Here is a 27,304-nt window from a genome sequence, read left to right on the forward strand (position 1 = left end):
TTCACCTATCGATGTACAAAATCTCCTGTTTCCCTGGGTATCACGGGTGCGGGGCCACACTGCAGCCGTGGGGAGCTCAGAAGGGCCCCACACGACTGCAGCCTCCTTCCCTCAGAGCCCCCGCCCACGGGGGAGGAAGGTGTGTGTGTGCAGGCGTGTGGGCTCAGCCTGACGTCCCCAACGCGGGCCTTCGCACCCTTTTTGCCGGGCAACCACGGGTCCAGGGCTCCGCCTTGCGATCGGGCGGGGAGCACCAAGAAAACACGACATAGACCCGGCCCTGACGCGGCCCGTCCGCAGCGCCGCCATCTTGGAGGCCGTGTCAAGATGGCGGCGCCGGCGCCTTTAAGCCCCGTCCGATCTCCCGTCTCCTTCCCTCCGCCCTGGCGTGCGTGGTGACGCCACCAGTCTCCCTCCCGCCCTCCACCACCCCGCGGCGTGCGTAATGACGTCACCACGACCCATCCCTCCTTCTCCCCCACCCTCGACTCGGCGTACGTCATGGCGTCACCACACCGCTCTTCTCCCTCTCGACGCGACGTGCGTGATGACGTCACAACGACACAGCTCCCTCCTTCTCCCCGCCTTTTTCCCGTCCGTCAATAGGGCGTGCGTGGTGACGTCAACGCGCACGCTGCCGCCCCCCCAAACCCGGAAGTGTGCGCACGCCCGGGCGGGCGTGAGGGGCCGCGGGGATGGCGGCGGCCGCTGAGCTGCAGGCCAAGTACCAGAAGCTGGCGCAGGAGTACTCCAAGGTATCGGGCGCCGCAGTCCGCCCCTGCCGCGCTGAGCAACTCCCATCCGGCAATCCTGGGGCTGCAGGAGCTGCCGCGTTGGAGTCTGTGGCAGCGCGAAGCGTGCGGAGCTCGTACGCTGCCTCGCTGAGAGGAGGCGATAGGACCCGCGGGGACAGGGCGACGGGGAACGGTTTTAAGCTGAGAGGATTGGGGTTGTTCAACCTGGAGAAGAGAAGGCTCTGGAGAGACCTTAGAGCAGCCTTCCAGTAGTGAAATGGGCTACAGAAGAGCTGGGAAGGGGCTCTTGATCAGGGAGCGCAGGGATAGGACGAGGGGAAACGGTTTTCAGCTGAAAGAAGGAAGATTTAGATGAGATCTTAGGAAGAAATGTTTTCCTGTGAGGTTGGTGAGGCACTGGCACGGGTTGCCCACAGAAGTGGTGCCCCATCCCTGGAGGTGCACAAGGCCAGGCTGGATGGGGCTCTGAGCAACCTGATCCGGTGGGAGGTGTCCCTGCCGATGGCAGGGGATTGGAACTGGATGGGCTTTAAGGACCCAAATCATTCTATGATTCTTTGAAGGCAAACGTGTGTAGGCAGGTAAGGGGCAAATCTGGGGGTGCTGAGGTGAGACAGCATTGCTGAGTGCTGATGGTTGAAGTGGCCTGGACTTTACAGCAGGCAGCAGGACAAATAATGGGTTCTTTGCACCAGGCAGGTGGAACGAACCAGGGAGGTGAAAGGGGCTGTGCTTCTGTTGCTTTTCCACCCCTCAAGCAATATTTGCTTGCAATAATTTCTTAGGTGGTGGGGGCTCTTTTCATTCTTGTTTCTTCACTAAAAGGAAGAGGAGACCGTTGGGCTTGAGTGGCAATATTTCTTCCGCAGCCTTGGGAAAGAGAGCCAGCGCTTTGTTCCAGTTTACAGGCAGCATCAGAGTACGTGGCACGAGGCACTTGACTGTGTTTGATACCTTTCCCTGGATTATAGAAGGATGTGGCTTTAAATACCATTGTCCTTGGAACTGCTGTAAAAATGACCTATGTAGAATCTGAATTGTTCACAGATATGGATATATTTGCATATATTTTTTTAATGCTTAGACAAGATCACTTTAAGAAAACTGAATTCACTTTGGAGTTTCCTAGGTCACAGAGTTCATACTTCTTGTCACTTTCTGTAGTGGCTCTGCTGTATCTTGGAGGTTAGAAGTGGCTCAGGTTAAGGTAATTGAGGGTCTTTGACGCTTGATTCCTGAATTAAACTTTGCAATGTGGATGTTTTGACTGTAGCTTCTGAAAGTTCTGGCTGCTGGATCTTCTTTCTTTTAGGATCGTGCTATCCAAAAGAGTTATTTGAACTTCATCTGGCAACTTGCAGCCTGTGATGTTTCATTGCTGCTTTGTGGGAACTATTTTCTGGTCTCATCCTGCTTCTAGTGCCACAACACCAAGGAGTTGTGATCCGCTTTGCAGATAACTCTCCTTTTTTTGCAAAGATCTGTTGTTCAATTGGTCTGTTTATTGCCTACAAGTGGAAGCAGAGAGTAGCGCTGGGAAGCTGTTTGTTCACTTAATCATGCTGTGGAAGCCAAGGAGAGGTAGCTGAGAGCTCAACAGGTGTCAGGAGTGCCAAAGGAAGTACCTACCAAAGCATCACTTTCCCTCTTGGTTCACAGAAGGATGATTGTGTGTGGCCTCACCTGGAGCCCTGCATCCAGCTCTGGAGGCCTCAGCACAGGAAGGACTTGGAGCTGTTGGAGTAAATCCAAAGACGCCACGGAGATGAGCAGCTCTGCTATGAGGACAGGCTGAGAGAGTTGGGGTTCGGCCCGGAGAAGAGAAGGCTTCAAGGAGACCTTGTAGCAGCCTTCCAGTACTGAAAGGGGCTGCTGGAAAGATCAAGACAGACTTTTCAGTAAGGCCAGTTGTGACGGGCCAAGAAGTAGTGGTTTTAAACCAGGGGATGGGAGATCTAGGCTAGATATAAGGAAGGACTGTTTCCCTGTGAGGGTGCTGAGGCACTGGCACAGGTTGCCCAGAGAGGTAGTGGAAGCCCCACCCCTGGAGATTTTCAAGGCCGGATTGGATGGGGCCCTGAGCAACCTGATCCAGTGGAACATGTCCCTGTTCCTGCAGGAGGGTTGGACTGGATGACTTGTAAAGGTCCCTTCCAACCCAAAGCATTCTGTGATTCTGTGTTTTCAGAACCTCTTCTTCCCCTTGAGTTGCAAATTCTGTCTCTCTCTCACACAAACCTGATGGCAGCAGCAGGCAAGGGGCTTTTCCACCTTGTGACAGGCTTTGGCGGATCACACTTCACCTTGGGTATCACAGTGCTGCATGACCGAGCCGGTTCCTTCTGTGTTTCATTGCTGCAAGGATGTGTCCTGCATTGGTAGCTGTGCCAGAAAAAAGGTGCAGAAAATGACTGTGCTGCTTTTTCTTGCTAGGGAGACCTTTTGCTTGGAAATCTCTCTGTGATGCTCTTGCAAGCTTCTTCTCTTGTGTTTGTGATCCTGAGCGGTGCAGTGGGAATATAAAATCCTGTGCTTGGCAATGTCAGCTGGCTTTTGACCTTTCAAAATATATTCAGCCATCAGGCTGAAGAGATTCACCATTGCTGTTTTACATTGGATCTTGCCTCCTACACATCTGCCAGAGGTGCTCCCAAAACCATACAAACCATTTTGATTTATATCTGCAAGATATGGACTCAAACATGTCAAATGAATACAAACAGCCATGGAAAGAACCAGGATTCAAGCAGTTATAAAAGAGTGGGAAGACAGAGATGTCGATATCCTCGTAGCTGCAGGGTAGAGATTCTCTTTGAAGTGATTGGGAAATGAATTTCTTGAGTATCACTTTTCACTGCAGTGATTTGAGCTCAGATTTGTGAACTATATATCTAAGCCTTAGAGAGCTGCTGCTTCTGTGCTCTTTTTGTGTTTTTCTCAATTGTTTGTTAGGCTGTTCTCTCTGGATCATCTGCTGCTACCAATAATAAGTCATTTTACATTGGAGTATCGTTATGCCTCTTCCTGAACTGTATGGATTTTGGCTTTATCGTGAGCCCTGCTTGTGTTCCAGAGCCAGTCATGAACAGTTTTGGGGAGAAGAGGGGAAAGGCAGAAATAGCACTGAATACGTGCAAGAACTGGATTAGTCAAGGAAGATATTGCAGGTTTTCCATATTTGTTCACTGTTCTTCAAACCTGGACTGTATTTAAGTAACTTGTCTTCCAAGGTGTTATATAGTGAGAATTATGTTCTATTTAAGCAAAGTATTCAGATCGTAAAGTAACTTCTTGTTTCCTAACAGTTCAAGGTATGAATTGGATGCTTTTTTCAGCATGATATCATGGCTACCAGCCTGAGCAGAACACTAAAAACCACGTGCAGCTGGTGCTTTCAGGAGAGGATGTGATGCTCTTCGCACGGTCTTATGAACAGTATTTCTCTATTTCTTTGTCTTGCATGCTTATTGGCATCTTTTGTTTTTCAGCTTCGAGCTCAGAACCAAGTACTGAAAAAAGGGGTTGTAGATGAGCAAGCGAACTCGGCATCTCTGAAGGTAATCCCCAAAAACTGCTTTGTCAGATGCATTAAGTTGTGATAACATAGGTAAATGGGAAGGATAAGTGAGAATGCTTTCAACTCAGAGTATTGTGATAAAAAGAATGAAGAAGGAACTTGATTTAGTGTAAGAATTTCTGTTCTGCAGCTGGTCTGCATTGTTCTGAAATGTGGAAGGTTGTTTCTTAATGTTTAACTTGGAGAATGAAGAACCTACTTGAGTGTGATTTGTGGGCAATGCAAGTGAAATATCTTCTTTTTTTCAGATTAAAAGCAATAGTTTTTGCATCTTCAATGTTCATATAGCAAATCAGTTTTTTAATGTGTCCTTTTTTTTAATGTGATGTATCTTATTAAAAGCATACGTGAAAGTTTTAAAATAGAGCTTTTTATTGATTCAGGAGCAACTGAAGATGAAGGATCAATCTCTGAGAAAAATGCAACAAGAAATGGACAGCTTGACCTTTCGAAATCAGCAGCTTGCCAAGCGGGTGGAGTTACTTCAGGATGAACTTGCCTTGAGTGAAGCGAAGGGCAAGAAGAACAAGGTATGTGCTGAAGGCAAGAAGACCTGCGGATGGCTGCTTGTCACCTGTCAATGTCTCCTCCTTTCCAGCAGTTGCTGCTTTGTGTCAAGGGCTGAGCTTAATGTGTTATAACTTGTGTTATTGACTGATGTTAGTGAAAATAACCACGAAACAGGTATTGATACATATAATATATCCTAAGTAGTTTTGTACTCTTCTTTTTAGTGTGCCAGCTAACTGATACTGAGTTGCTCTCTCTTTTTCCTGATATTTATTAAGTGTTCAAACGGCTGGGCAAGATGTGGAAACTCTGTGAATAATCTCTTGCTGTGAAGAAAACTGGTTACGCTTAATTTCCCATCTACACTTCCTTGCTTTCTAATTTTGATGTTGATCGTAGAATCCTTAAGGTTGGAAAAGACTTTGAAGATCATCAAGTCTAACCATCTACATGACACCAACATGCCTACTAATCATTAACTCTTCAGCCTTTGATCATAGTTTTTCTAGTCTGCTCTTATGTGGATCATGTCCGATGTTTTGCAAATCTGAGTTTTCAGCTGGTATTTCTGATGTTATTTCCATACAGCAGAATGATTTCAGTTTTGTGACCTGTCTTGACCGAAATGCTCACTGATGATACCTGGTGATACGATGTTCTGTCTAAGATTAGCGGTGTCTTCTGTAGGGAGCACCAGAATTCCAGGAATAGGGTGTATATGGACTTAAATAATTCCCAAGCATCCTTTGCTTCCTTCCTCTAGCCCCGCACTGAATACCATGTCACCCTTATTTCAGTGGCTTGCTGTTGGGAGACCATGTAAATCATGTGTAAAGCTGTTTAGGTTAAGATTTGGGTAGATGAACTGTGTCAGACTACAATGCTTTCTGAAGGACAAGGAGGACTTGTGCGCATATCTCAGGTGTTGTATTTTGTAGGCTGACATCAAGTGCAGAGATGTCTTAGCTGTCCTGAGCACCTGATGTCTGATGTGAAGCTGCAATGGAAGCAGTCTCCCTTTGTTTGGTGATAATACTGCCGTTGTCTGGTGGTGTGGGATTCATTGTTGTTCTCCAAGTCTTGTGGACAGAATGGGTGAAAGCTGAGGAGCAGTTGGCAGAGAGATGTCTGAGCTCTCAGAGTAGGTAGCTGAGGGACAGAGGAGATCCTGTGCTTTCCAGTGGCACCTTATGCTGCTGCCTGCTGTGGGATAGTGTGCTTCCAGTCATTGTTCCTGGTCCCTGTAAACCAAATAAACCTGTGTACACTAGGTTTCCCGTTAGCGACTGTGTGGAATCACACAAGGTTCAAATGGTGTCAAATGGGCACCTGCCCATATAGGGGATTTTGTGTGAGCATGAATAGAGGCTTTCCTGAGTCCTTATCAAGGGAGTGTTCTACCACAGTACAGTAGCAGTGGCAGCTTTTAGGCTTTTATGTGCAGCTGGCACACCTTTTGATATATTAGTCAAAGTATTTGCCTGTATTGGGAATTAGTGAGAGGAAGAGTTTTCATACACTTGGGGATGGGCTTTGGGATACTCCAGAGACTTGGAATTAATGCATTTTCTTCCTCTTAGAAAAGTGCTGAGTCCTCATCTCAGTTGAGTCAAGAGCAGAAAAGTGTCTTCAATGAAGATCTGCAGAAGAAGATAGAAGAGAATGAACGACTGCATATACTTGTGAGTGAAACTTATTTAGCCTTTCTTTTTTGTTCAGAAAACCAGTCACATGATCAAAGTTGGAGAAAATATAATGTCATCTTAAAGATAGTGGGTTTAGAAGCTTAGTTGTGTGCAAAACATTAGATTAGAATCATAGAATCACCAGGTTGGAAAGGACCCACTGGATCATCAAGTCCAACCATTCCTAATACTCCTTTAAACCTTGTCCCTAAGCACTTCATCCACCCGTTCCTTAAACACCTCCAGGGAAGGCGACTCGACCACCTCCCTGGGCAGCCTGTTCCAGTGCCCGATGACTTTTTCCGTGAAGAATATTTTTCTGATATCCAGCCTGAACCTCTCCTGCCAGAGCTTCAGGCCATTCCCCCTTGTCCTCTGTCACTTGTGGAGAGGAGGGAGCTGGCCTCTTCTCCCAACCTCCTTTCAGGTAGTTGTAGAGAGCAATAAGGTCTCCCCTCAGCCTCCTCTTCTCCAGGCTAAACAACCCCAGCTCTCTCAGCCGCTCCTCATAAGACTTGTTCTCCAGCCCCCTCACCAGCTTTGTTGCTCTTCTCTGGACACACTCCAGAGCCTCAACATCCTTCTTGTGGTGAGGGGCCCAGAACTGAACGCAGTACTTAAGGTGCGGTGTCACCAGTGCCGAGCACAGAGGGAGAATAACCTCCCTGGACCTGCTGGTCACACCATTTCTGATACAAGCCAAATGCCATTGGCCTTCTTGGCCATGTGGGCACACTGCTGGCTCATGTTCAGTCGGCTGTCAACCATTACCCCCAGGTCCTTCTCCTCTGTGCAGCTCTCCAGCCACTCTTCCCCCAGTCTGTAGCACTGCATAGGGTTGTTGTGTCCCAAGTGCAGGACCCGGCATTTGGCCTTGTTGAACCTCATGACATTGGCCTCAGCCCAGCCAGGTCCAGCCTGTTAATATCCCTTTGCAGAGCCTCCCTACTCTCCAGCAGATCCACACTTTCACCCAGCTTAGTGTCATCTGCAAACTTGCTGAGGATGCACTCTTATCAATGACCTGGATGAAGGCATTAAGACATTGAACAGGGCTGAACCCAGTACTGAGCCCTGAGGAACCCACTGGAGTTAACTCCATTTACCACCACTCTCTGGGCCCGGCCATCCAACCAGTTTTCAACCCAGGAGACTGTGCGCCCATCCAGGCCAGACAGTTTCTGAAGCAGAATGCTGTGAGAAACTGTGTCAAAGGTTTTACTGAAGTCCAAGAAGACTACATCCACAACCTTTCCCCCATCCAGTAGTCGAGATTAGATTGGACAGCTTGTTCATAAAGATGTGCGCTGAGCAAACAGTATTTTTACATCAGATCCTTAAGACAGCATGTGGAATTGCTCACATAATGTGTTTTCTCATTTAGATTTCTAAACCTTGACAGCTGCTTTACTTAAAATAGGCAGGCAGTTGATACTGGGTGGAAACTTCTTTTTCATTCATGAACTCTTTCAGAGTTGCCTTAAAGCTTAAAAGCTTTTCTTTCTGCAAATTGCTATAATTAAGTCAGGAATTACTTTACTGAAACAGAACGTGTTTCAGTTTTGTTTAGAAAACCATTATGGTTCAAGTTTAATTTTTCAGGGGTCTGCTATTAATTTGCAATGTATTTAAGGAATGCTTGTTACTAGAAGGCTTCAATAAACAAAGTACTCCATTCCTGAATCTCTTTGCTGTAAATATCATCATTAAATTTGTATGTCTGAGATTTGATCCTTGTTGTTAACCTGGCCTGGCTGATTAGTTTAACTCATAAGTTATTATTTAAAATTAGTGTAACTTCTAGGACTAGATTCCATGGTAAAATTAAGTTTTCTTATGAGCTCTGCTTTTCTTTTAGTTCTTTGAAGCAGATGAGCAGCACAAACGTTTAGAAGCGGAGCTGAGAACTAAACTTGAGATTTTGGAAATGGATGCTGCCCAGCATCAGGCTGTGGTGGACAGTTTAACACGGAAATACACGGACACTGTAGAAAAGCTGCAGAATGATAAAGCCAAATTGGAAGTAAGGAGTTTTTCTCTTACTTGCAAGTTTGAAAAGTTTTGAAATGAAATGTCTTGCTGTGACAGTGCTTACATTGTGGGATTATCTCTTGCATAAAGATCAAGTCTCAGACACTAGAAAGAGAAGCTAAGGACTGTAGGCTTCGAACCGAGGAATGGTAAGTGTTTTTATTTAATATAATGAAAAATTGACTTAAAGAAATAACTGCTGTGAAAGATTAACTGGGTTATTTTTAGAGAATAATACCTTAAAGAAGAAGACATTGATGAAACTCAGAATACTGGGCATCAAGACTGTGCAGGTCAGACCCCTCTTCCTCTGCTGAGTGTGCAATGAGACAATCAATTTCACAGCTTCAACTGTCAGTAAGAGCACTTTTGTTGCTAAGCTGGTTTTAAGAAGCTGTGAAGTTGGTGAAAGCTTGAAGAGTTTATTTGTAATGGTATGCTGTGAAAAGTAGAGAAACTACTGAACTTGTAGGAAACTTGTAGGAAACAAAGATATGTAAGTTTTTTCTGCAAACTGCTTCAAACCCAAAGCTTGGGTAGGGTGTGCTGAGACAGCCAACTGAAGAGTTTCAGAAACCTCCCTCACCCCAAAAACTTCTTGAACAGTTGTGTTTTGCTTCAGGTGGAGCATGCTCAGCTAGAATATTTTTGAAGGATTGTATTGTTAGTTTTGGAATACCTTCATTCTGTTCAATAGAAATTGTAGAAAGTGGGAAGAAGTTGAAGACTGTGGGGCAAAGCAAATTAGGATACACTTCCCTGACTTTTTTTTTTTTAAGGTGCATTTTTTTAACAATATATATGCAATATAGATCGCTAATGTAATGGATCGAATGCATAGTGAATGATCAGATGAAGAGTTTCCCCTTTCCAAGGGTAACCTGGGAGCGTGCATTTTAATTATCCTGCTAGTTGCAAAGATACTTGAATTCTGGTAAATCTCCAACACAGGCCAGAGTTTCACTAAATAACTTGCAGAAGAGGATGGGAGTTGTTTTGCTGCTGTTCGCTCTTTTGTGGTGTTTGAAAAACAGTGTAGTTGTAATCTGCTCCTATTCAGTTCAGGGCTTGTCTGTCACATTCTGTAGTAAATGGGTGATTAATGCCATTGTTAGAAATGATCCCTACTGTTTAAGAAGGGAAGATTTTTAAAAATAGTGATAAAGGCCAACACTGCTTTATTTTACATGCTCAAATCTAATGAACACGTAACAGAAGGTGTCTTTGAGAGCAGGACTCCTCTGTTTCCCTACTCTTTCAGGGGAAGGATCTGTTTGCCTCTGACACCCGTGCTTTATTTGGGAAAGCTGGGGAATAGGAGACTTGAAAATTAAAGGGTAGAATGTAAACCCAAACATATCAAACTACTTGTTTGCCATCTCCCTTTAGTATAAAAACGAAACATTTGCACTTTTGCAGTTCTGATGGGCTTGGGTGGCACAGAGGGCTTAAACCCATGGCAGCACTTTATCTCCAAGTTTATCCTCAATGCTCCTGCAATTCACGCTGTGCAGTTTCTATGCAATTTTGGAGCTGACTTTCAAGAAAAACATTTGTTAATGTGCATGAGCTACTTCTTGGCTGGTTTCTTCACACCTTCCTTGTCTGCTTTGGGTTCTTTTTCTTTATTAGTGCTGGTAAATGTCCACGTATCAAATTTTTTTTAAAAAAAATGAAAACCTTTCACTTTGACACCTTCCCCCCGCCCTCTACTGTACATGCAGAAGTTCTAGATGTCAAATGGGAAGCAAAGCAATGAAGAATGTGGGGGCCTGAGTTGGGTAAGGTGCGGAATTTGATGTGAATCAATGCACAGAGATGTGTTTGACATGTATATAATGCTGGAATTTGTTACTGAGCATCTCAAGGATCTATACTAATAATAATGATTATTTCAGTGATATAATAATGACAAAATAATGATAATGTAGTGATAAGACAAGGGGGAATGGCTCTGATATGGAAGGGGGAAGATTTAGATTAGACATTAGGAAGAAATTCTTCGTGATCAGGGTGGCACAGGTTGTCCAGAGAAGTCGTGGGTGTCTCCTCCCTGGAGGTGTTCAAGGCCACGTTGGATGGGCTTTGCGGAACCCGGTGTCCCTGCCCATGGCAGGGGTTTGGAACTTGGTGGGCTTTAAAGTCCCTTCCAACCTAAACCATTCTAGGATTCTACGATATGAGTAGTCTTGGTACATATATGTACACAGTTGAATGCAAGTGAAGCGGATCTAGAGAAAAATCACTTGAGAATGCATTAGAAACTTAATTGCCATGTCTTGTGGGATTGGGCTGTATCACATCAGTGTTTAAATACAGGACTTTGAAAAGCATTTGAAGTGTTTCTAACGGTGATGGGACTTAGTTAACCAAATCATTGACAGCTTGCTACTTACATATTGGTATACTGCATTGGATATACAGTAACTGATTTAAAGTTCCTTTTGCATTTCCATTCAAATTCCAGTAGAACACAGCACTTCTGTATAGCTTATACAGTAATTGCGGAGTTGGAAAATAATGTAAAGATCAATTCTGAAGAAAGCTTAACTTCTCAACACAAGAACTTAGGATTTACAACAATTTACTGCATCTTTCACTGCATTTATTAGGGATTAAGGTACAATGCCATGTATAAAATAAAATATAAAGGAGGAAAAATGATTCTTACTGTTTAATTTCTATCTAACTTCTAGAAAGAGACAGATGCCTATGCACTAAGGGGTGCTTATGATGAACTGTGGTGTTGGGGAATGCAGATTAAATTGTAAAGGCTTACAATGTGTGTGTGTGTGTGTGGTTTTTCGTTTGTCTCTTTGTTATTTAGCCAACAACAATTAAAGAACCTTCAAGCAGCTTTGGGCAGTAGACTGGAAGAATCTCTATGCATAATCAATGAAAAAGTTCCTTTTAATGACACAAGTACGTATTGCCTTGCTCTGGGGTTCTTGTTTAATTTTGGGTGTCCGTCTGGAGGAAGAACTCCATACAAATTAAAGTGTGTTAGCTGTAAGAAACATTGGGACATCTGAACACACACTGTGAGGTAATTGTAATATGTATTCAAAATGCTCATCTTTGTCTTGTTTAGTGATATTAAAATATCAAGTTTTTACATTACACAAAGATTTCTTTAGTTACTCACCTGTAAGAGTATGATGTTTGGCAGGGTGTGTTGCAGTCTGTTAAGATGAGGATAAAGAAGTGATTACAGAGATGTTGATGTAATAAGGCATTACATGGGTAATGATTCATGCTTGTATTAGTGGCGAGTTGGTCAGCGTGTCTCCCCTCTCATCACCCAGGTAGTTCCTATCCGTGGTTTGTCTCAGACTTATTCATCTTTCATTCCGCTTTGAATCTGGGGACTCTACTTGAAGCAGCCTTTTTTTCTACTTGCTTTCCAACTGCTGCTAAACAGACTGGAGTGTTGGGGATGCCATGCAGTTAGGAGTGCTCACCCGTTGCATTGCTTTGGTACCAGCACTGGTTAGCATGTACCAGATCAGTGCTGTCGTAAATCGTTTGGACATGGGGTTGTACTTGGGTCGGCAGTACTCTGTCCTCTTCTGGCAGTCAGCAGGGGAAAAGCTGAAGATGGTGGAGAAGGAGCAGACAACTGAAAACGGGCTGCTCAGTTTCTGGTAGGTTTTGTTGGTAGTAATTGCATTATTCATTCCATTTAAAACTCACTGACAATGTTTTGAGTAGCTTTAAGCTCTCTAAGAGCTGACCTGGCGGGTGCTGCAGGGGTAGGCCTTCAAGGTTCTCCACTGAGTTGGCAATTCAGCGAGTCTTGACTGAAAAACACTGGATTGTCTTCTCTTTAGGAAATGTTGGTTCTCCTACAGTGTGTTACGCTTAGGTTTTGGTGCACTTTTTACTTCTTTCCTCACACAAAGATCTCTTTGTCTGGCGTCTCCTGCCTCTTCCTACTTCACTGGCTCTTTTAACTGATTTATTTTACAGGTAGTTATCAGTGTAGCGAGGACTTAGATGGAAATAATTTGTTTATCTGGTCACCCAGACACTATGGGATAATGGTTTTGCTTGTGTGGAAAACAATGCAAATAGTGGACAGGTCTTTAGGGACAGAAGAATGAGAGAATCAGGAAATGTCTGTCTTATTATGGATTCCAACTGTCTTGGTGTAGACTTTGTAATTGCTTTTAAGTATAAGTAGCAGCTGGCTTCAGTTTCAGTGACAATCAAATAACTTGTTGACTGCTAAGCACGGTTTCAAGAGTAGAAAGAGAACAAAAAGGTTTTCCGAAGCATTTGCTTAAGATTCAGTAATTTTGGACAGTGTTTTGTTCCGAACACAACCACCTCTTCCCATGGGTTAATTGACAAATGTGAATAAAGCAAAAAGAACAAGAACCTGTAAATTTCCTTTGTGTGCAGATTTTAAACTAAAGTGGTTAATGTTCCATTTAATTGAGGATGGATGTGATTCAGTAAGCTGTTCTCTAGGTTCGAATATTCCTCTACCTCTTTAAAAATTGTGCTGACTTGTAATTGAATAATCATTATAGTTGCTCTGTAACTGGAACAGAATGCTGAAATATATGGAGTGTAGATCTTGCCCTAAAGTATTAGCAAGCGCATTACAAAAAATACATTCATCTTATTTGACAGTCCCTGGAATGTAATGGAAATCTGAAGATCAGCTTGGATTCTTTGAGAGTTTGTTTTTTAAAGATTTGCAGTCTTGTTAGTGATGAAACCTGTTGTTCTGCTTTTACCTATCAAATTTGGGGTGTTCAGGTAGTTAAACTTATACTCTGAAGCAGGTGTGGAAGTGCTTCCTTTCTGTGCAGTCACAGTAACAGTTCTTAAGTGAGGATTGTTTAAGATTGTTTAATTGTTTAATTGTCTTAAGGCCAATTGTTTATATCTTTTTAGTTAATATTACATGAACTGTAATATTTTTGCAATGAAAATTTATACTAAAAAAAAAATCACTATTTATCAATAAGCATCTCTCAAAAAAACCCCATGATTTAATAGGTGCATATAACTCTATTTTTGTCCTGTAGGATCTAGTAGATACAATGCTCTGAATGTACCCTTACACAACAGGCGATATCAGGTAAGCACTTTTTGTGGCTTCCTACGTGAAGACACAAGTTTGTACACATATACTGAATAAATCAAATAATTTTAGTGCCTCAAAATAGCAGAAGATAGCCTGTCTTACTAATGTTGCAATATTCCAAGGAGATGTCTGTCCACAGAGCCTCTGCACTTTTCGAAAGGTAGTTCATACTGCTTGTATATCGGAGTAAAGTTCTGTGCTCCCCTCACTTTTCTAGAGCTAATCTCTTGACTTCCAACTGGTGGTCACTGTAGATTTTGACCCAGGCATGCCTTTTGAAAATGGATGGCAAAGAGGTTTAATATTTAGAAGCACAGGATGGTTGGGATGGAAGGGACCCTGAAGACCATCCAGTTACAACCCCAAATCTGTCTCTTAAACTTATGTGAAATATTTTTTACCATGCTAAACCTGCAGTAAGTTGTAAGTTGAAAGTTGACTGTTTCAAAGTTGGTTAGAACTATATTAGTTTACAGGTTCTAAGTGTTTTGTTGAAAAAAGGGAATTTGGGGATCTTAAATTCCTTTTTCTCAAACAGTGCATCACTTGACCCCCAAAGAATGTTTGCATTTGTGAACTAAACATTGGCACAGAGTTGCTCTTGCAGGCAGAGTTGCTCCCTTCCTATTTTCTGCTAGTGCTATGTCAGCCAGCCTCGTGCTTTGAGATCTGCAGCCTTGAAAATGTTCCAGAACGGATTTTTATGACTGGCTTTCCCAGTGGAAGAAAAATGCTGGTGTGTAAGCACAGATGCAGTGTAAAGGGCAGCAAAACAGGAATATTGTTTGTTTTCCTTCCTTGTATAACTAATTAACGTACACAAACTGAGCATAGTAACTGCATTAACTACTCACCACCACCCCTGATCCATAGTCAGGATTCACTTGGTTTAACATTTCATTGAAGCACTAGGAATACACCTCTGAAGGAGAAGTCATTCTTGGCTGGAATGTCGTTTTAACCTTATTTTGTCCTCCATAAGTCATAAGAGTGTGGTTTTCTTCTCTGTTGCTTTTGGTTTTTCAGAATGTTCCATTTTGGATTCGTTCCTGGGATACCTTTCTACTGCGCTAAAGCTGCAGAACTGCCTTGTTCATGATCAGCAGCTCAGTTCTGTCCAGATGAGAGAGTAAGAATTGAGTGTTACTGATTAGAGAAGCAGAAACCTATTATTCTGGGAGAAAACCTCACTGGCTTTTACTCAGTAAAGTTAGATTTCCTTACATCCAAGTGTTACTAAATATCTCACTATCATCACACTGACAGAACTGAGCTGCTCTCAGCAATTGGTGTATTGGTCTGTAGAAATCTTAATTTAGAAGATGGTTTCTGTAGTTGTACAAACCTCTAAGTGTCCTTGTGGCCTGGAAATGTAGCAGAGGAGGTGTCACCTGTTGTATGAAATAAAAATGTACTTTGCTGTCACAGAAAGCCATGTCTTTTTGTGGGGCCTTATTCATAAACTTTAGCAATTAAGTTAAAGGTAATTGCTGCTCTGTATTTTAGGCTAAACTGATAACAAGAAAGTGATCGTTGATAGCAAACTTTTAAATCCAATCACAGATTTTTTTTTCATGTATAAATAGGTACATGTCAAATGTAATCACTTTGTTTTTGCAGCTGAAGTTGCGAGACCTCGCTGGCCAGGCACTGGCTTTTGTTCAAGAACTTGTAACAGCTCTCTTGAACTTCCATACGTACACTGAGCAGAAGGTACAGATCTTTCCAGTTGACTCTGCCACAGACACTATAACACCGCTAAATCAGAAGGTAAAGTTCACAGATTTCAGGTGCATGTATATTCAGTTATGTAGACTTCATGAGTGAACCACTCTAAGTGTGCAAACTTCCACCTTTCCTGGGATGCTGTGTTCCCGAGGGGCAGCCTCTCCTGCATGAGGTGTCTTTTCTGTCGGGTGAATTTTCTGTGTAGGGGTGAAAGCGTAGCTGCAGAGAATACTTTTCCGCTGTGCCTCTGCTACAAGAGCAATACTATGGTCAATCAAGGCTTTGCTTTTCAGGTGCTAAAGTAAAATGCATTTGTCAGTTCAGCTGACTGGGTTTTAAAATACACTAATATAGCACTGGTCAATAGTTGCTGGTCTTAGTGAATGCACTGGGGCGTAGGAGGTGTTGAGACAGAAGGTCTTGTGTTTTAAGTGTTTAACTGCAATGAGAAATAAACTGGGGATAAGGTAAGCTTATGAAGGAGAGAACTTGGACTGTATTCCCTTGTCTAAAACCAACTTTATAGTCTGATTTTTGGGCTGTTTGTGTAAAGACCTTTCCTGCAAGTGTTCTGAAGCTTCAAGTCTATAGAGCATTTTGAAATTACTACAAGAAGGCTGACCTGTCTTTTTCCATGCAACTTCATGGGAAGATTTTTCTGATTGTCACTCAGAGCTGTTAAGCTGCATCTTTTGACTTTCTATGCCATGAGGTGTGGAAAAGAACTTTGTGCACAAGGATTTGTGTGGGGATGCATATATACATGTGACTTGGAATAAAATGGCTGTAACATCAGAGTTCTTGAATTCACGGTGCGAGTGGACCTGTGTACACTGAAGCTGCTGCATGAAAGTATTTTCTTATTCAGACTATGATTCCAATTTAGTAGTTTGTAGGGCTCAGGCTTCAGCTTCAGAGGTGAATGTGGTTTGCACTCATCAGATGGTTGCAGCACTGGTAGTGGCAGTGTTAACTATCACGGAATTTTCCTGCTCTTAGGAAGACCTCCTTTAATCTCGCAGGCAACAAATATGCTTGTGAAGGTGTTTATCCATTAGAGAAATCCCACTTCATCTTCTCAGCTATTTGAATGAAGAATACACTTTTACGGAGACTCAGCATAGACCTGACCAAGATTTTCTTGCTCCTGCCACCAAACATACTCAAAATGGCCTATCCGTCTTGGGGAAGCTATGTGGCTTTGTTGTCTTCCAAATCCTCTGGGGCAGGAACTGTGTCTCCTTGTTTTTATGGCCCAGTGTGGCGACACTACTGCAGTTCACACTAAGGGAATAAAACCAGGTTCTTTAGATGTCACTTCTCAAGCATTGTTTTCGTTGTTTTCTTAATGCCCTAGCTAAAGCTTCTCTGTTGCTTTTCAGCAGAGCAGTGCTTTTGCAGCTGAAACAGGCACCTTCATCAGAACTGGAATCTGATTCTCCCTTTCTGATAATTGACTCCAATTCAGTAGGTCAGGCTTTGTTTGTGGCCATAATTTTCTCTCCTAGTCTGCCCCAGTCTGTATTCATGACCCAGTTATCTCAGTGCACGCTACCTCTTAGGGATTTGCTGTGGCTTTCCAGCAGTGAAGCATATTTTACCACTCACCAAAGCTGTCATTGCTCCTGTATTTTTGATTAATTTACTTATTTGCTTGGCAAGTGCTCTCAGTGTGACTCTAGCTCCTCCGCTGAGCGGTTCAAAACCCTTCCTGTAGCGCAGTAGAGAAAATGAGACGAGTACCAGGTAGTGGCTTAGCACGCTTGCACTGATTTGTTTTTCCCCAACTCCAGGTCTTGTCTGGCGCTTTCGAGCTATTTTCCCCACCAAACCCTCAGAGTAGATGTGGACAATTCCCTTCCAGGTTCAAGTATTCCTTTTCTCTTTAAGTATTGGATTGCTGGGTTCTGCTGGGTCTTCAGCATCATGCCAGATAACTCCAGTCCTCTCTCTTGCAACACAAGTCAGGAGCACTCTGCATGTTATTTCTTCCTCCTTAGATGTAGGAATTTTCCCTAATTCCATCCAGATTTGTGCATGCATGAATGAGAGCTTGGCATCTCTCTTTCCTTGTTAACACTGTGTTACTGCACTGGAATAATACAAGAAATAATTAAGATTTCTCATGCCCTGTTTGCCTGGGATCTTTAGCTGCTGTTGTGGTATAAATAATCAAAGGTGAAGGGATCTTTCTATGGGATAAAATAAAATCAGGATCACTTTTGACTCCCTGTGTCAATCTGCGGAAGAAGTTTTTTGTAATACCGTGGGGTCAAAATTGAAAGCTGAGGGTACTGTGAATTTTGATTTTGTGTAGGAGTAAACGCCTTTGTTCTTCGGTATAATTTTTGGAGCCAAAGTTACCCATAGTATTGACATAAGCCATTTTAGCAAAGTGAGGCACTTAGACCAAAGTTTCATGGTTCTTGGAATTAAGAATTCTATCCTTGATTAGTTAGTGCTTGATTCTTGGCATTGGCATAAGTGTGCTGAGACCCATGTTGACAACTGGACAGGATACAAAGATTGAAACAATCTCTTATTCTCAGTTTAACTTTGTGTGGTTCTTCCGTACTTTGCACCATGCAGCAGAGCTGTGCAAACCTTTGTGTTGAGGCACAGAATGAAGGTGAACAGTAGAAGGGAAGTAGGAGAGCTTATCCTGATGGCTTAATGGTGCATGGATCTAGCCTTAATTTGATGGAGCTCAGTGAGGAATGCAAGAACGCTTAAACTGCCAAAGCAGGGTTTGGTGTGCTGTGCATGGCGAGTAAAATGAGTTAAGGTGCTGTGGCAAAGCCGTGGGTGGGGTGCCTGAACTTCACTGCAGTCTCCACAGTTTCTCACTTTCCCTTGAGGTGTGTGTCCTGTAGAAGAGGTTGCTGTATGTCACCAGACCGTTGTACCTTATTATTGACACCCTGGGGATGATTTAAGACGACAGGCGCTTTGCTAAAACAGATCATTCAGTTGTTAACTTGCTGAAGGCTCTTGCAAACTGTTCCAAGCACCATTTTAAAGCCTCTCTGTACTCAGTTCTCACAGTACCTTCATGAAAATGCTTCCTATGTCCGCCCTCTGGAGGAAGGAATGCTCCACGTGTTTGAGAGCATCACAGAAGATACTGTGACAGTCCTGGTAAGAGTCCTACTCTTTAGTGTTGAAACTGACTTTTACAGAGCAAAATTACTTATGTGTTGTTTTTCCTTCCAGGAAACAGCTGTGAAATTGAAAGCCTTCTCAGAACATTTAGCTTCCTACTTAGGCTTTTTAAGAAAGATTCTTCCTTATCAGTTAAAAAGGTACTTGTGATTTGATAGATTAAATTAAAGGCACAATGTCTCGGATGTGCAGCAGCATCAACATCTGCAACTCAGATATTAAGTCAGCCCTTAAACTCTCTATCTTAAAAGGCTGAACTTTTTTGTTTCTCTGCTGTTTTTTTGAGTCTTTAGGTTATATGTGTGTTTTTCATTTGGACGTTAGAGCTAAAAATATGCATTTTAAAGCCTCCCCTTCCCACTCATGAGGCTTTAATCAAAGCGCACAGATGTTTAATATTTGTTAGTGTTATTCAATAGTATTGATCTGATTCAGGTGTGATACACTGGAACTGTTAATTTCTCGAGCCTGTCTGAAGATCATTTATCATGCAGTAAACACAGCAGTGCCATAAAACTTGGCCAGCTGCACATGCCTTCTGCAGGGAAAAATCTTTGTTCCCAAATGGATCAAAGGGAGGTGAATTAATAGTACAAAGAACTACTTAGAAGTTTTGGGTTAAGGAAGAAGAAAAAGCCTGTTTTATGTCTTCTTTGTACATGTCCTTCATACCTCAAGAAGCAAAAGTTAAATTATATGTAGTGGGGGAAGAAGTCTTTAAACCGATGCAATCAATTCCTTGCCGTGAGTGTAAATCGTTCCTGGCTCGTGACTGAAGCCCCAAAGAGTGAGGACAGCGTGCACACACACAGTCATTTTTGTGTATTGCTGAGTTACTCTGTCTGTTGCTGCTTTGACCTGGGGATGTGGAAAACACTAATTTTTTAAGATAATTCCTCACTTTTTAAAACCATAATTCATGTGTTCCTAGTTTGGAAGAAGAGTGTGAGTCTTCTCTTTGCACAGCTGCTTTGAGAGCTAGAAATATGGAGCTGCACAGAGACATGAAAAGGTTGACTGCAGTCTTTGAGAAGTTACACACCTATGTTAGTCTGCTTGTGCTACCAAGTAAGTGCCAGTTTGGGCTCCGTTGTGACTGGGAGGTATAGGGTTTTTTTCAGACAGTTAAAAAACCAAAAGTAACAACAAAACACAAAACCAAAACACCACGTCCAAACCCCACCACACACAAAACATCTCAGTTCTATGACAGAGGAGAAGGTTAGAGCTTTTTAGGTGGACTCTAAACTATGGGGCAATCGCATTTTGCTCTGTGCTCTGTCATTTTGGACCCTCTCTGATCCAGGCTGTGAAACTGTGTGCTGTAGAATGTATCCTTAATGCTCTGCACTCTTCCTGCTGGATAGACGCAGGAATGGTACCAGCATGGGAATTACCAAGCAGTTGCATGTGCTGTATTTTATATAATCACAGTTAATGGTAGAGGAGAGGAAATGGCTGTAGGTTCTTCTAGCAGGGTTGATGGTACATCTTTATTGATCTCTTTAATTATGAAATTGTTAATAAACCACATTTCATTACTAATTAACACTTCCTGCTCCACCTGTTCTATTAAACTGTGTGCAAATGGATGCTGTAAATAATAGAGGAAATGGTTATTGTGTAGTGTCAGGTTATTTCAGTCTTCTCTCTTTAGAAGGACCCAGATGGTCCTTGTTACAACAGTGAGCATGTAAAGCTTTCTGCATGCATAACTGCTTTTTGAGACCAAAAGTGCTGATATTTGTAAAATCTGAATTAAATTTAGGAAACTTGAATGTCTTTACCTGCCAACGCTGACAAAATTAGGGCAGGGAGGTGTGTTTGTGCGTATATACCTATATATCTCTAATATTAAAGGAAGGGGAAATTTAAGTAAATGATTATTTAGTTCTAATGATTGTACACCTTGCAAAAGTTTTTAATGGGTGGGAATCAGATTTTTTGAAGCTAATGCTTTTCATTAATTTTCTATGTTGTACTTTCAGGTACAAAACCTGAAGGACTTCTTAGGACAAATTACAACTTGGTGTTTACAAACATTGCTACCAGTCTTCATGGATTTCATGACATTTTAAAAGGTGGGAGGACAGGAATAGTGGTGTGTTTCAGCTCTGCTTTTTTCTATTTAACATCACACATGCACTCTCTCTATCAATGTTAAATTTGTAACACATGATAAATATGGATTGTTTTGCCTTTACAAAGTCAGATAAACTAAACCTGCTAGCTACTTGTTTTAGACATGCACGTGTGTTTTTCACTTCTCCATGGTGTTAGCTTTGTTCTAAGGTGCTGGAATATTTAATTGTAGCACTCTAGATCTCCCCGAGCTCCATTGCTTTAGTTATGGAACTTCATTGGTCTGGTGGAGCAGCATATGGAATGGAATGCCATCAAACATACATATTTTCCTCTGCTTCTGTACTATTGACTGAGTATCTACCTTCAAAGTGGAATTTTTCCTTACAGTTTTTAGGTTGATTACTGTTTTTAATGCTAATATGTAACCAAAACTTATCAAGACAACTCATTTCCTTTTGAAACTGACCTTCTTTCTTGGAAATGGCTTACCTTCCTTTTATTGGAAGGGCATGGATATATGTTTTCAGTGAAGTGATGTTGGATTAAAACTCAGAGGTTTAAAACTGATGTTTCGGTATATCCTAGAATTTGAGTGCTGTGTAGCTGCTCTTAAGGAGAAAATAATCCAGTTCTGAGTCAGCTGTTTAAACATTGGGCTTTTATGATTTTAAGTAATTTTTTTGTTTCTTCTGGTTGTTTAGCAATAATGTCAATAGCACTGCCTCATTTTGCAGTGTTCCTGTTTGAAAAAACGCGATACTATTAGAGATTGTGCCACAAACAAAATGAGATACTGAGTCAAGAGTTTTGTAACACAGATAAGTTTATAGTCACTGTACTACAGAGTAGAAGGTACTTTGCAATAATGTAAAACCAACCCAACTTACACTCTATCAAAAGGAATAAAGAATATAGAAGCCAAGTACTGAAGAAAACTGTCAGTAGAATTTGTTAGCTGGCAACAGAAATGTTGTGCTGAACACCTCTCACTCCATACACCAGAACGCTTCCTTTGTCGCTGCTCTCCTGCCATCTTCCCAATACAAATAAGTTTCCAGCTGCTTAAGCTTGTCTCGGATTATAACTTCTCATGATAATGGCCTGGGATTTCTTCATTCTGTAGACAGTTCTGTTAGTTTTGCTTGCAAGAATTTTAGGATACAGGAAGCAGCATTCTAAATTTATGGAGTCTTTTAGGCTTGCTCTGGCAGAATTAAAATAATCTTCCTTTCTAAATCCAGGAAGATTGACTCGGATATTGAACGTGACTCAGAATTCTACCTTTAGTGTCCTGGTGTAAACATATACTTGTGGAATGGAACATCAGTTCAGTGTGAGCTTGGATCCACTATATAGCTATGATTTTGGGGATACAGAGTGTACTTAAATATGCACCTCTATTCTGCTGTGTGTAATAGGCATTACGTCTGTTTCTTATGATCCCACACAGCTGTCTAAGGCAGTACACCAAAGAACCAAGAGTGTCCAGAATAAACTCATATGCAGCTCACTTAAAGAGGGAAGTGTTTCAAGTCCGAGGCCATAACCTGAATATGAAAACGATTGTTTAAATAGACAAAGCCCATAATTTGACATAAATGTGTTTTTTTCTTTCCCAAGACATTTCCAAGCATTACAGCCAGAAAGCTACTTTAGAACAAGATGTTCCAACTGCCACACAGAAACTCATAACTACAAATGACTGTATTTTATCGTCTCTCGTGGCTTTAACAAATGGAGCAGGCAAGGTAATGGATAGTTCTGTTTCAATATAACACCCTAACTTGGGCAGGATTTTATTTCTTTTTTAAATCTTTGGTGAATGATTTGGAAATTCTAGGTGTGCCTCTGATATTAATAATCTCTGGTGTTGGGTTTGTTCTACGGTATTTTCAGGCTATGAGATAAAAACAGCTGAGTGGGTGATAAAAATAGATCCTTTGAAGAAGACGTTTGGCGTGAGTCAGATCTAAGTTATGGGGAAGAGCCTGAGGCTTGTTTGAATTTATTCTTGTGAAGTCCAGTTTCACTAAATACTTGTCCATCTCTTAAAAGACTAATTGCTCTGATAAATCCTTCTGGTCAACTTAATTTGAAATGTGACTTTTCCTGATGCGTCCAGATTGCCTCATTCTTCAGCAACAACTTGGATCACTTCACTACTTCGTTGAGCTACGGCCCTAAAGGAGAAGCAGAGTTCATCAGCCCTCTTTCAGCTGAGTGTATGCTGCAGTACAAGAAGAAGGCAGTTGCCTACATGAAGTCTTTGAGGAAGGTTTGTTCAGCTAGCACACTTGTGGGGACAATGTGCAGTTCTGTGGGGAGCTGGTTATGCCAAATAGAATACAAAATAAGGACTTGCAGTGTTTGGAATAGATGAAGTTCTCCAACTGTGAATCTGTGGCCAAGGAAACGGAACCCTTGGAGCCCTAATGGTACTGAACATAGTTGACCTCTCAACTGAGGGTATGTGCCAATGCTGCCATTACTTACTTCCACTAATTATTGCTGTGCCAAGACTCTAGGGAGAGAAGGGCGCTGCTTGTTTAAACTTCCTCCCATCCTTACCAGGAATATGGAGTGAATTGCATCATTCTAATCCTTGCATCCACTGGAAGACAGTGGAGAGCAACAGAAAAAGAAAAGCAACTGAAAAGGAGGTCTCTTGGAGAAAATGTGCTGAACCAGACAGCTGAACGCTTCCAGATCTCCCTGTTGTGTCCATCAAAATAAAAAATTAAGTCATGGTGTGCTTAACAGTGATCACTAAATCACTTTTCTGCAATGTTTGTAATGTAGACCTTAAGATGCATTTGATCATTAAGTAACACCTGGAGTTTTCTGAGTACTTTTTAATCAGGTCTGCATTTTGGCACATTGTTGTTTGTGAGATCAAACCATTTTTTTACTGTCTGATGAACACTTGAGAGATGTTTTTCTTTACTAAAGTAAGGAGGGCAGTAAGTAAATAAACGTAGAATACATAGTCTGCTCTACTGTAAAATATGTTTTGAGGTTTCTTTTATCCTCCCACAGCCTTGTGCAGATTCAGTGCCTTATGAAGAGGCTCTGGCCAATCGCAGAGTTCTTCTGAGTTCCACAGAAAGTCGAGAAGGTCTCGCACAACAGGTATTGTGGTATAAATTTAACTAGCATCCATAACAGTGTATTTTTTAAAGGTAAAGTGTCATCAAATGTTATTAAATAGTGGGAATGAGATGAGTTACCGTAGAAATGCATGGAGGAATGTGATGTGTACTGTTCCGTAGTTGATTCCTCAGCTCGTCAAGTGTGTTCTCCTGTTTTTATGAGGAAGGACAGGACCACAGTGAAGCATACATCTTAAATCAGTAGTTGTGTAGCTGCTGCATTATTCATTAGCTCACTGATGATGTAAAAGTTTAAAACAATACTGTCTTCAAACACTTCCTCTGTGTGACTTTCTCCCTTTGTGTTCCATAACTTGGGCTGTAAACTTTCCCTCCTGAAGGTCCAGCAGAGTTTGGAGAAAATTGCAAAACTCGAACAAGAAAAAGAGCACTGGATGTTGGAGGCCCAGCTGGCTAAAATAAAGCTGGAGAAAGAAAACCAAAGACTGAAGCACTCTCTTAGCGGACATTTAACTGAGACGATACAAGAGCATTCTGCTTTGCCAAATGTAGCTGAACAAAAGGAAAATGCAGAAAGAAGTCCGAGGGAACCTATGAAAAGTACTAGTCTGGTGAGTGACCTTTTCCCCTCAATAAAGAAAGATCCACTTTCTCTAGCAGCAGCAGTGTTTGATCAGTGGAGTGCTGATAATGAGGGTTCTTTGTGGTGAAAAGCATTCACATTTGGGCTGCTTGCATTGGCAGAGCCGCTTACTAACAGCATGCATTCTGCCTTGCTTTTCTGTGGTGGGTAAATGTCTTGACTGTTTATTGCCAGTATTTAAGAGGCTGGCCTTTTCTCTGAATTGCCACTTCCCAAGTGGTATTAACAGGGATGGCAGCCGTGAGAGAGGAATAATCGACTTAGCTCAGCACTCAAGAGAATTCTTCCTTTTGTTTTTGTTTTTCTTCCCCACTTTCCTGCTCCAGGATAAAAATACTTTGTGAATTGTTTTGAAACCTCCCGTTTTGAAGTAAACTTGCATCTTACATTCTTGGTCTTTTATTTCATCTGTTAGGAGTTTGATAATTGCTTTTTCTAGCCACAGTGCTTAATATAACTCACAGGTCAATGTATTGTATCAAAATTTCCCGTAAGCCTGAATCTCCAGTCTTGTTGAGGTCAGGAAAAAACTCTTGACCCTCCATGAAGGCATTCTTCCATGAAACTGGTTATTCGCACACACCCCTCTGCTAGAATTCTGTCAGTGCTTCTCACTTGAACTGCTAATGTAATTCACTAAGCACATTGAAAGGAAAGGAGTTCAGAAAGCACTCAGGAAATCTAGGATGGGTTTCCTTGCTCTTGGATACGGGAAGTGGTATTTCAATGCACTAACAGACTTCTGAATTAGCTTTGTGTAATCAAGCAATTGCATAGTCGTACAAGCTAGAGGTGTCTTGTTGCTTTCGTAGCTTTTTCCCTGTGTATGTTGTAAGGTGAAGAATATTTTAAGTTCGGAGAGTTGGTGTCAGCTTTAGTTCTGTACAAAGCATTCATGTGTATTATTACCCTTGCTTATGTTACAGGTGGAAATACTTAAATTTGGGGTTAGTTTTAACTGTTGCAAGATTTATTTTCAAATTGAAGTCCTTCTATTATGGAAGCAGGGCTGACTTGCAGCTCTGGTATCTCGTTTATGCAGTTCTCACTCAAGTGTTTATTCTTCCTTGTTCTAGATTGGAATGTTGACTGTGACTGCTGATAATGAAAAGGTAATATGTTTTAAACATTATTAGAGCACATCTGGTAAATACTTCAGTTCTGATTCTGTTAAACTTATTCTAAAGGTTTAATTACCAAGAGCACTGTAGGGTGATGGCATGAGTCACCCGTGGCGTCTGTGCATTGTATGGATAAGTTCCAAGAAATGCATGACTTTCTTATTTGTCTCTTTCTGCTTAGCGAACTGTTATCTTTTGTTCACGTAAGCAGTTCCACAGTCTGTAATTTGAGGAAGGCCTTGGTCTGTCTGCGTTTCTGTAACCCCAACTGCATTCCAAGCCTCAGCTTTTAACTCCTCAGAAAGGGCTCAAGCTGTAAAGAAGTCACTGACTGTGGTGCCTCGTGTTTAACAGTGAAGTACAGGATATCCCAAACTGAAAGAAACTTATCTGCTGTCAAACTAAGTGTAAACTCTTTATTTAGCACTGCTGTAATGTAATGCTTGCCCCACCAGGAGCTCAGGAGAGTGAGAGTCAGGGCTTTTCGTTTTTCAACATTGCAGGGAACTGATATATATTTTAGTTTACTCTCCCTTTTCTTCTGAAGGTCTGGTTGATTAAACAGGGGATGGAAGCAAGGTAATAACTAATAGAAGTAAGTTAATAACTACTGCATAGCACTGAGCTTGAGGGTACTGCTTTTGGGGGCTTCCTCTAACTTCAAGTGGACCAGTGAGTTCAGTGTAGGGTTTTCTGAATTCAAATGTCTAAACAAACTTCTGGAACATGCACTGTAAATAATTCTGACTGTTGTGGCCCTCTGAAATTTAGTTATGTGAGGGAATTCTTCCTCATTGGGAAGTCAATAGGATTTTGTGTAGGTGAAAGCAGTCCATTTCTGCAGATTTTCATCTGCATCAGGGACTCAATGTGTTAAATCAAGCTGACTTTGTACATCTTGAGACAGGTCTTTGCCCTTTCAGGAATTCTGACAGTGAGTCATCATCAGTGATGTTGCAGTAATTTGTTTTGTTTGGGACTTTAGTGCCTCTTGTGGAGAGCAGCCAGGCCTCAGGAGGGAAGAGGAGAAGTCAGGATAGAGGACAATGTCATGAGGCAAGTGTTCAGTCTAATAACACAAATATCTGTCTGCTTAAATGTTTGCTTTGCCAGGCTCCAGATGTTGAGTCTCGTGAAGACCTGATCAAAACCCATTACATGGCAAGGATTGCAGAACTTACATCTCACCTGCAGCTTGCTGACAGCAAGTCGGTGCACTTCCATGCTGAGGTGAGCGTATGGGCAATGCCAATGCTGAAAATATAAAATCCCATTGTGAAATTTCCACAGCCGCGTGACAGCGAATTTATAAATATGAAACACAACGTTTCACAGAAGTCTGTTCCTGGAATATGTTTTTTTGGCTGCAATCATTTGCGTGCCAATGGATACTGTAGGAAGATTGAGTTTTAAATAAATTCTTTAGTGGCCTTGTCTTGGGTGTTTTAAGAAGTACAGTGTGTATCATGCATAGGTTTGTTCGTATAAGCTTTAGTTACCATGCTAGCTTTGACTTCATCTGAAAGTGAGGCTGATGTCATTCTGAAATACCTGAGTGTATCACGAAGTGATGAAAACAGCTCTCCTCTGAGAGATTGGTTTTCAGGCGCAAGTTATATTTAGCTTCAAGAGTTAACAAAGCAATTCATTGTATCATTGTAACAAGGCAAATCATGTATGACTCTGTTTTCATTTCAAATCATGAGGTAATTTTTCTTGATGGTAGTGGCCATTTTGGGTTTTGTGGTTAACTGATGTGGAGTTTGCCAAAGCTCCAGGATGACAGAGCAAATCCTTTA

At 41.9% G+C, this 27,304-nt stretch overlaps 1 protein-coding gene across 2 annotated transcripts in view; it reads left to right on the plus strand.

The window, feature by feature from the left end:
- The first annotated feature begins 600 nt into the window (after window positions 1-600).
- PPP1R21 (protein phosphatase 1 regulatory subunit 21) overlaps window positions 601-27,304 on the plus strand; it is a 30,995-nt gene continuing 4,291 nt past the window's right edge. Inside the window, exons 1-19 of one of the 2 annotated variants that reach the window (XM_054064240.1) lie at window positions 601-755; window positions 4,244-4,312; window positions 4,716-4,862; window positions 6,423-6,524; window positions 8,386-8,550; window positions 8,649-8,707; window positions 11,386-11,480; window positions 13,598-13,650; window positions 15,277-15,426; window positions 18,421-18,522; window positions 18,598-18,686; window positions 19,478-19,614; window positions 20,535-20,627; window positions 22,252-22,379; window positions 22,754-22,906; window positions 23,668-23,760; window positions 24,122-24,352; window positions 25,461-25,496; window positions 26,619-26,735. In XM_054064240.1, the coding sequence (XP_053920215.1) occupies window positions 696-755; window positions 4,244-4,312; window positions 4,716-4,862; window positions 6,423-6,524; window positions 8,386-8,550; window positions 8,649-8,707; window positions 11,386-11,480; window positions 13,598-13,650; window positions 15,277-15,426; window positions 18,421-18,522; window positions 18,598-18,686; window positions 19,478-19,614; window positions 20,535-20,627; window positions 22,252-22,379; window positions 22,754-22,906; window positions 23,668-23,760; window positions 24,122-24,352; window positions 25,461-25,496; window positions 26,619-26,735 (2,079 nt within the window). In that variant the 5' untranslated portion in view covers window positions 601-695. Of the gene's footprint in view, window positions 756-3,063; window positions 3,154-4,243; window positions 4,313-4,715; window positions 4,863-6,422; window positions 6,525-8,385; window positions 8,551-8,648; window positions 8,708-11,385; window positions 11,481-13,597; window positions 13,651-15,276; window positions 15,427-18,420; window positions 18,523-18,597; window positions 18,687-19,477; window positions 19,615-20,534; window positions 20,628-22,251; window positions 22,380-22,753; window positions 22,907-23,667; window positions 23,761-24,121; window positions 24,353-25,460; window positions 25,497-26,618; window positions 26,736-27,304 lie in introns of those variants that run through there. The other variant, XM_054064239.1, reaches the window with a different exon arrangement.

This window comes from Cuculus canorus, chromosome 3 (assembly GCF_017976375.1).
Source record: "Cuculus canorus isolate bCucCan1 chromosome 3, bCucCan1.pri, whole genome shotgun sequence".
NCBI lineage: Eukaryota > Metazoa > Chordata > Aves > Cuculiformes > Cuculidae > Cuculus > Cuculus canorus.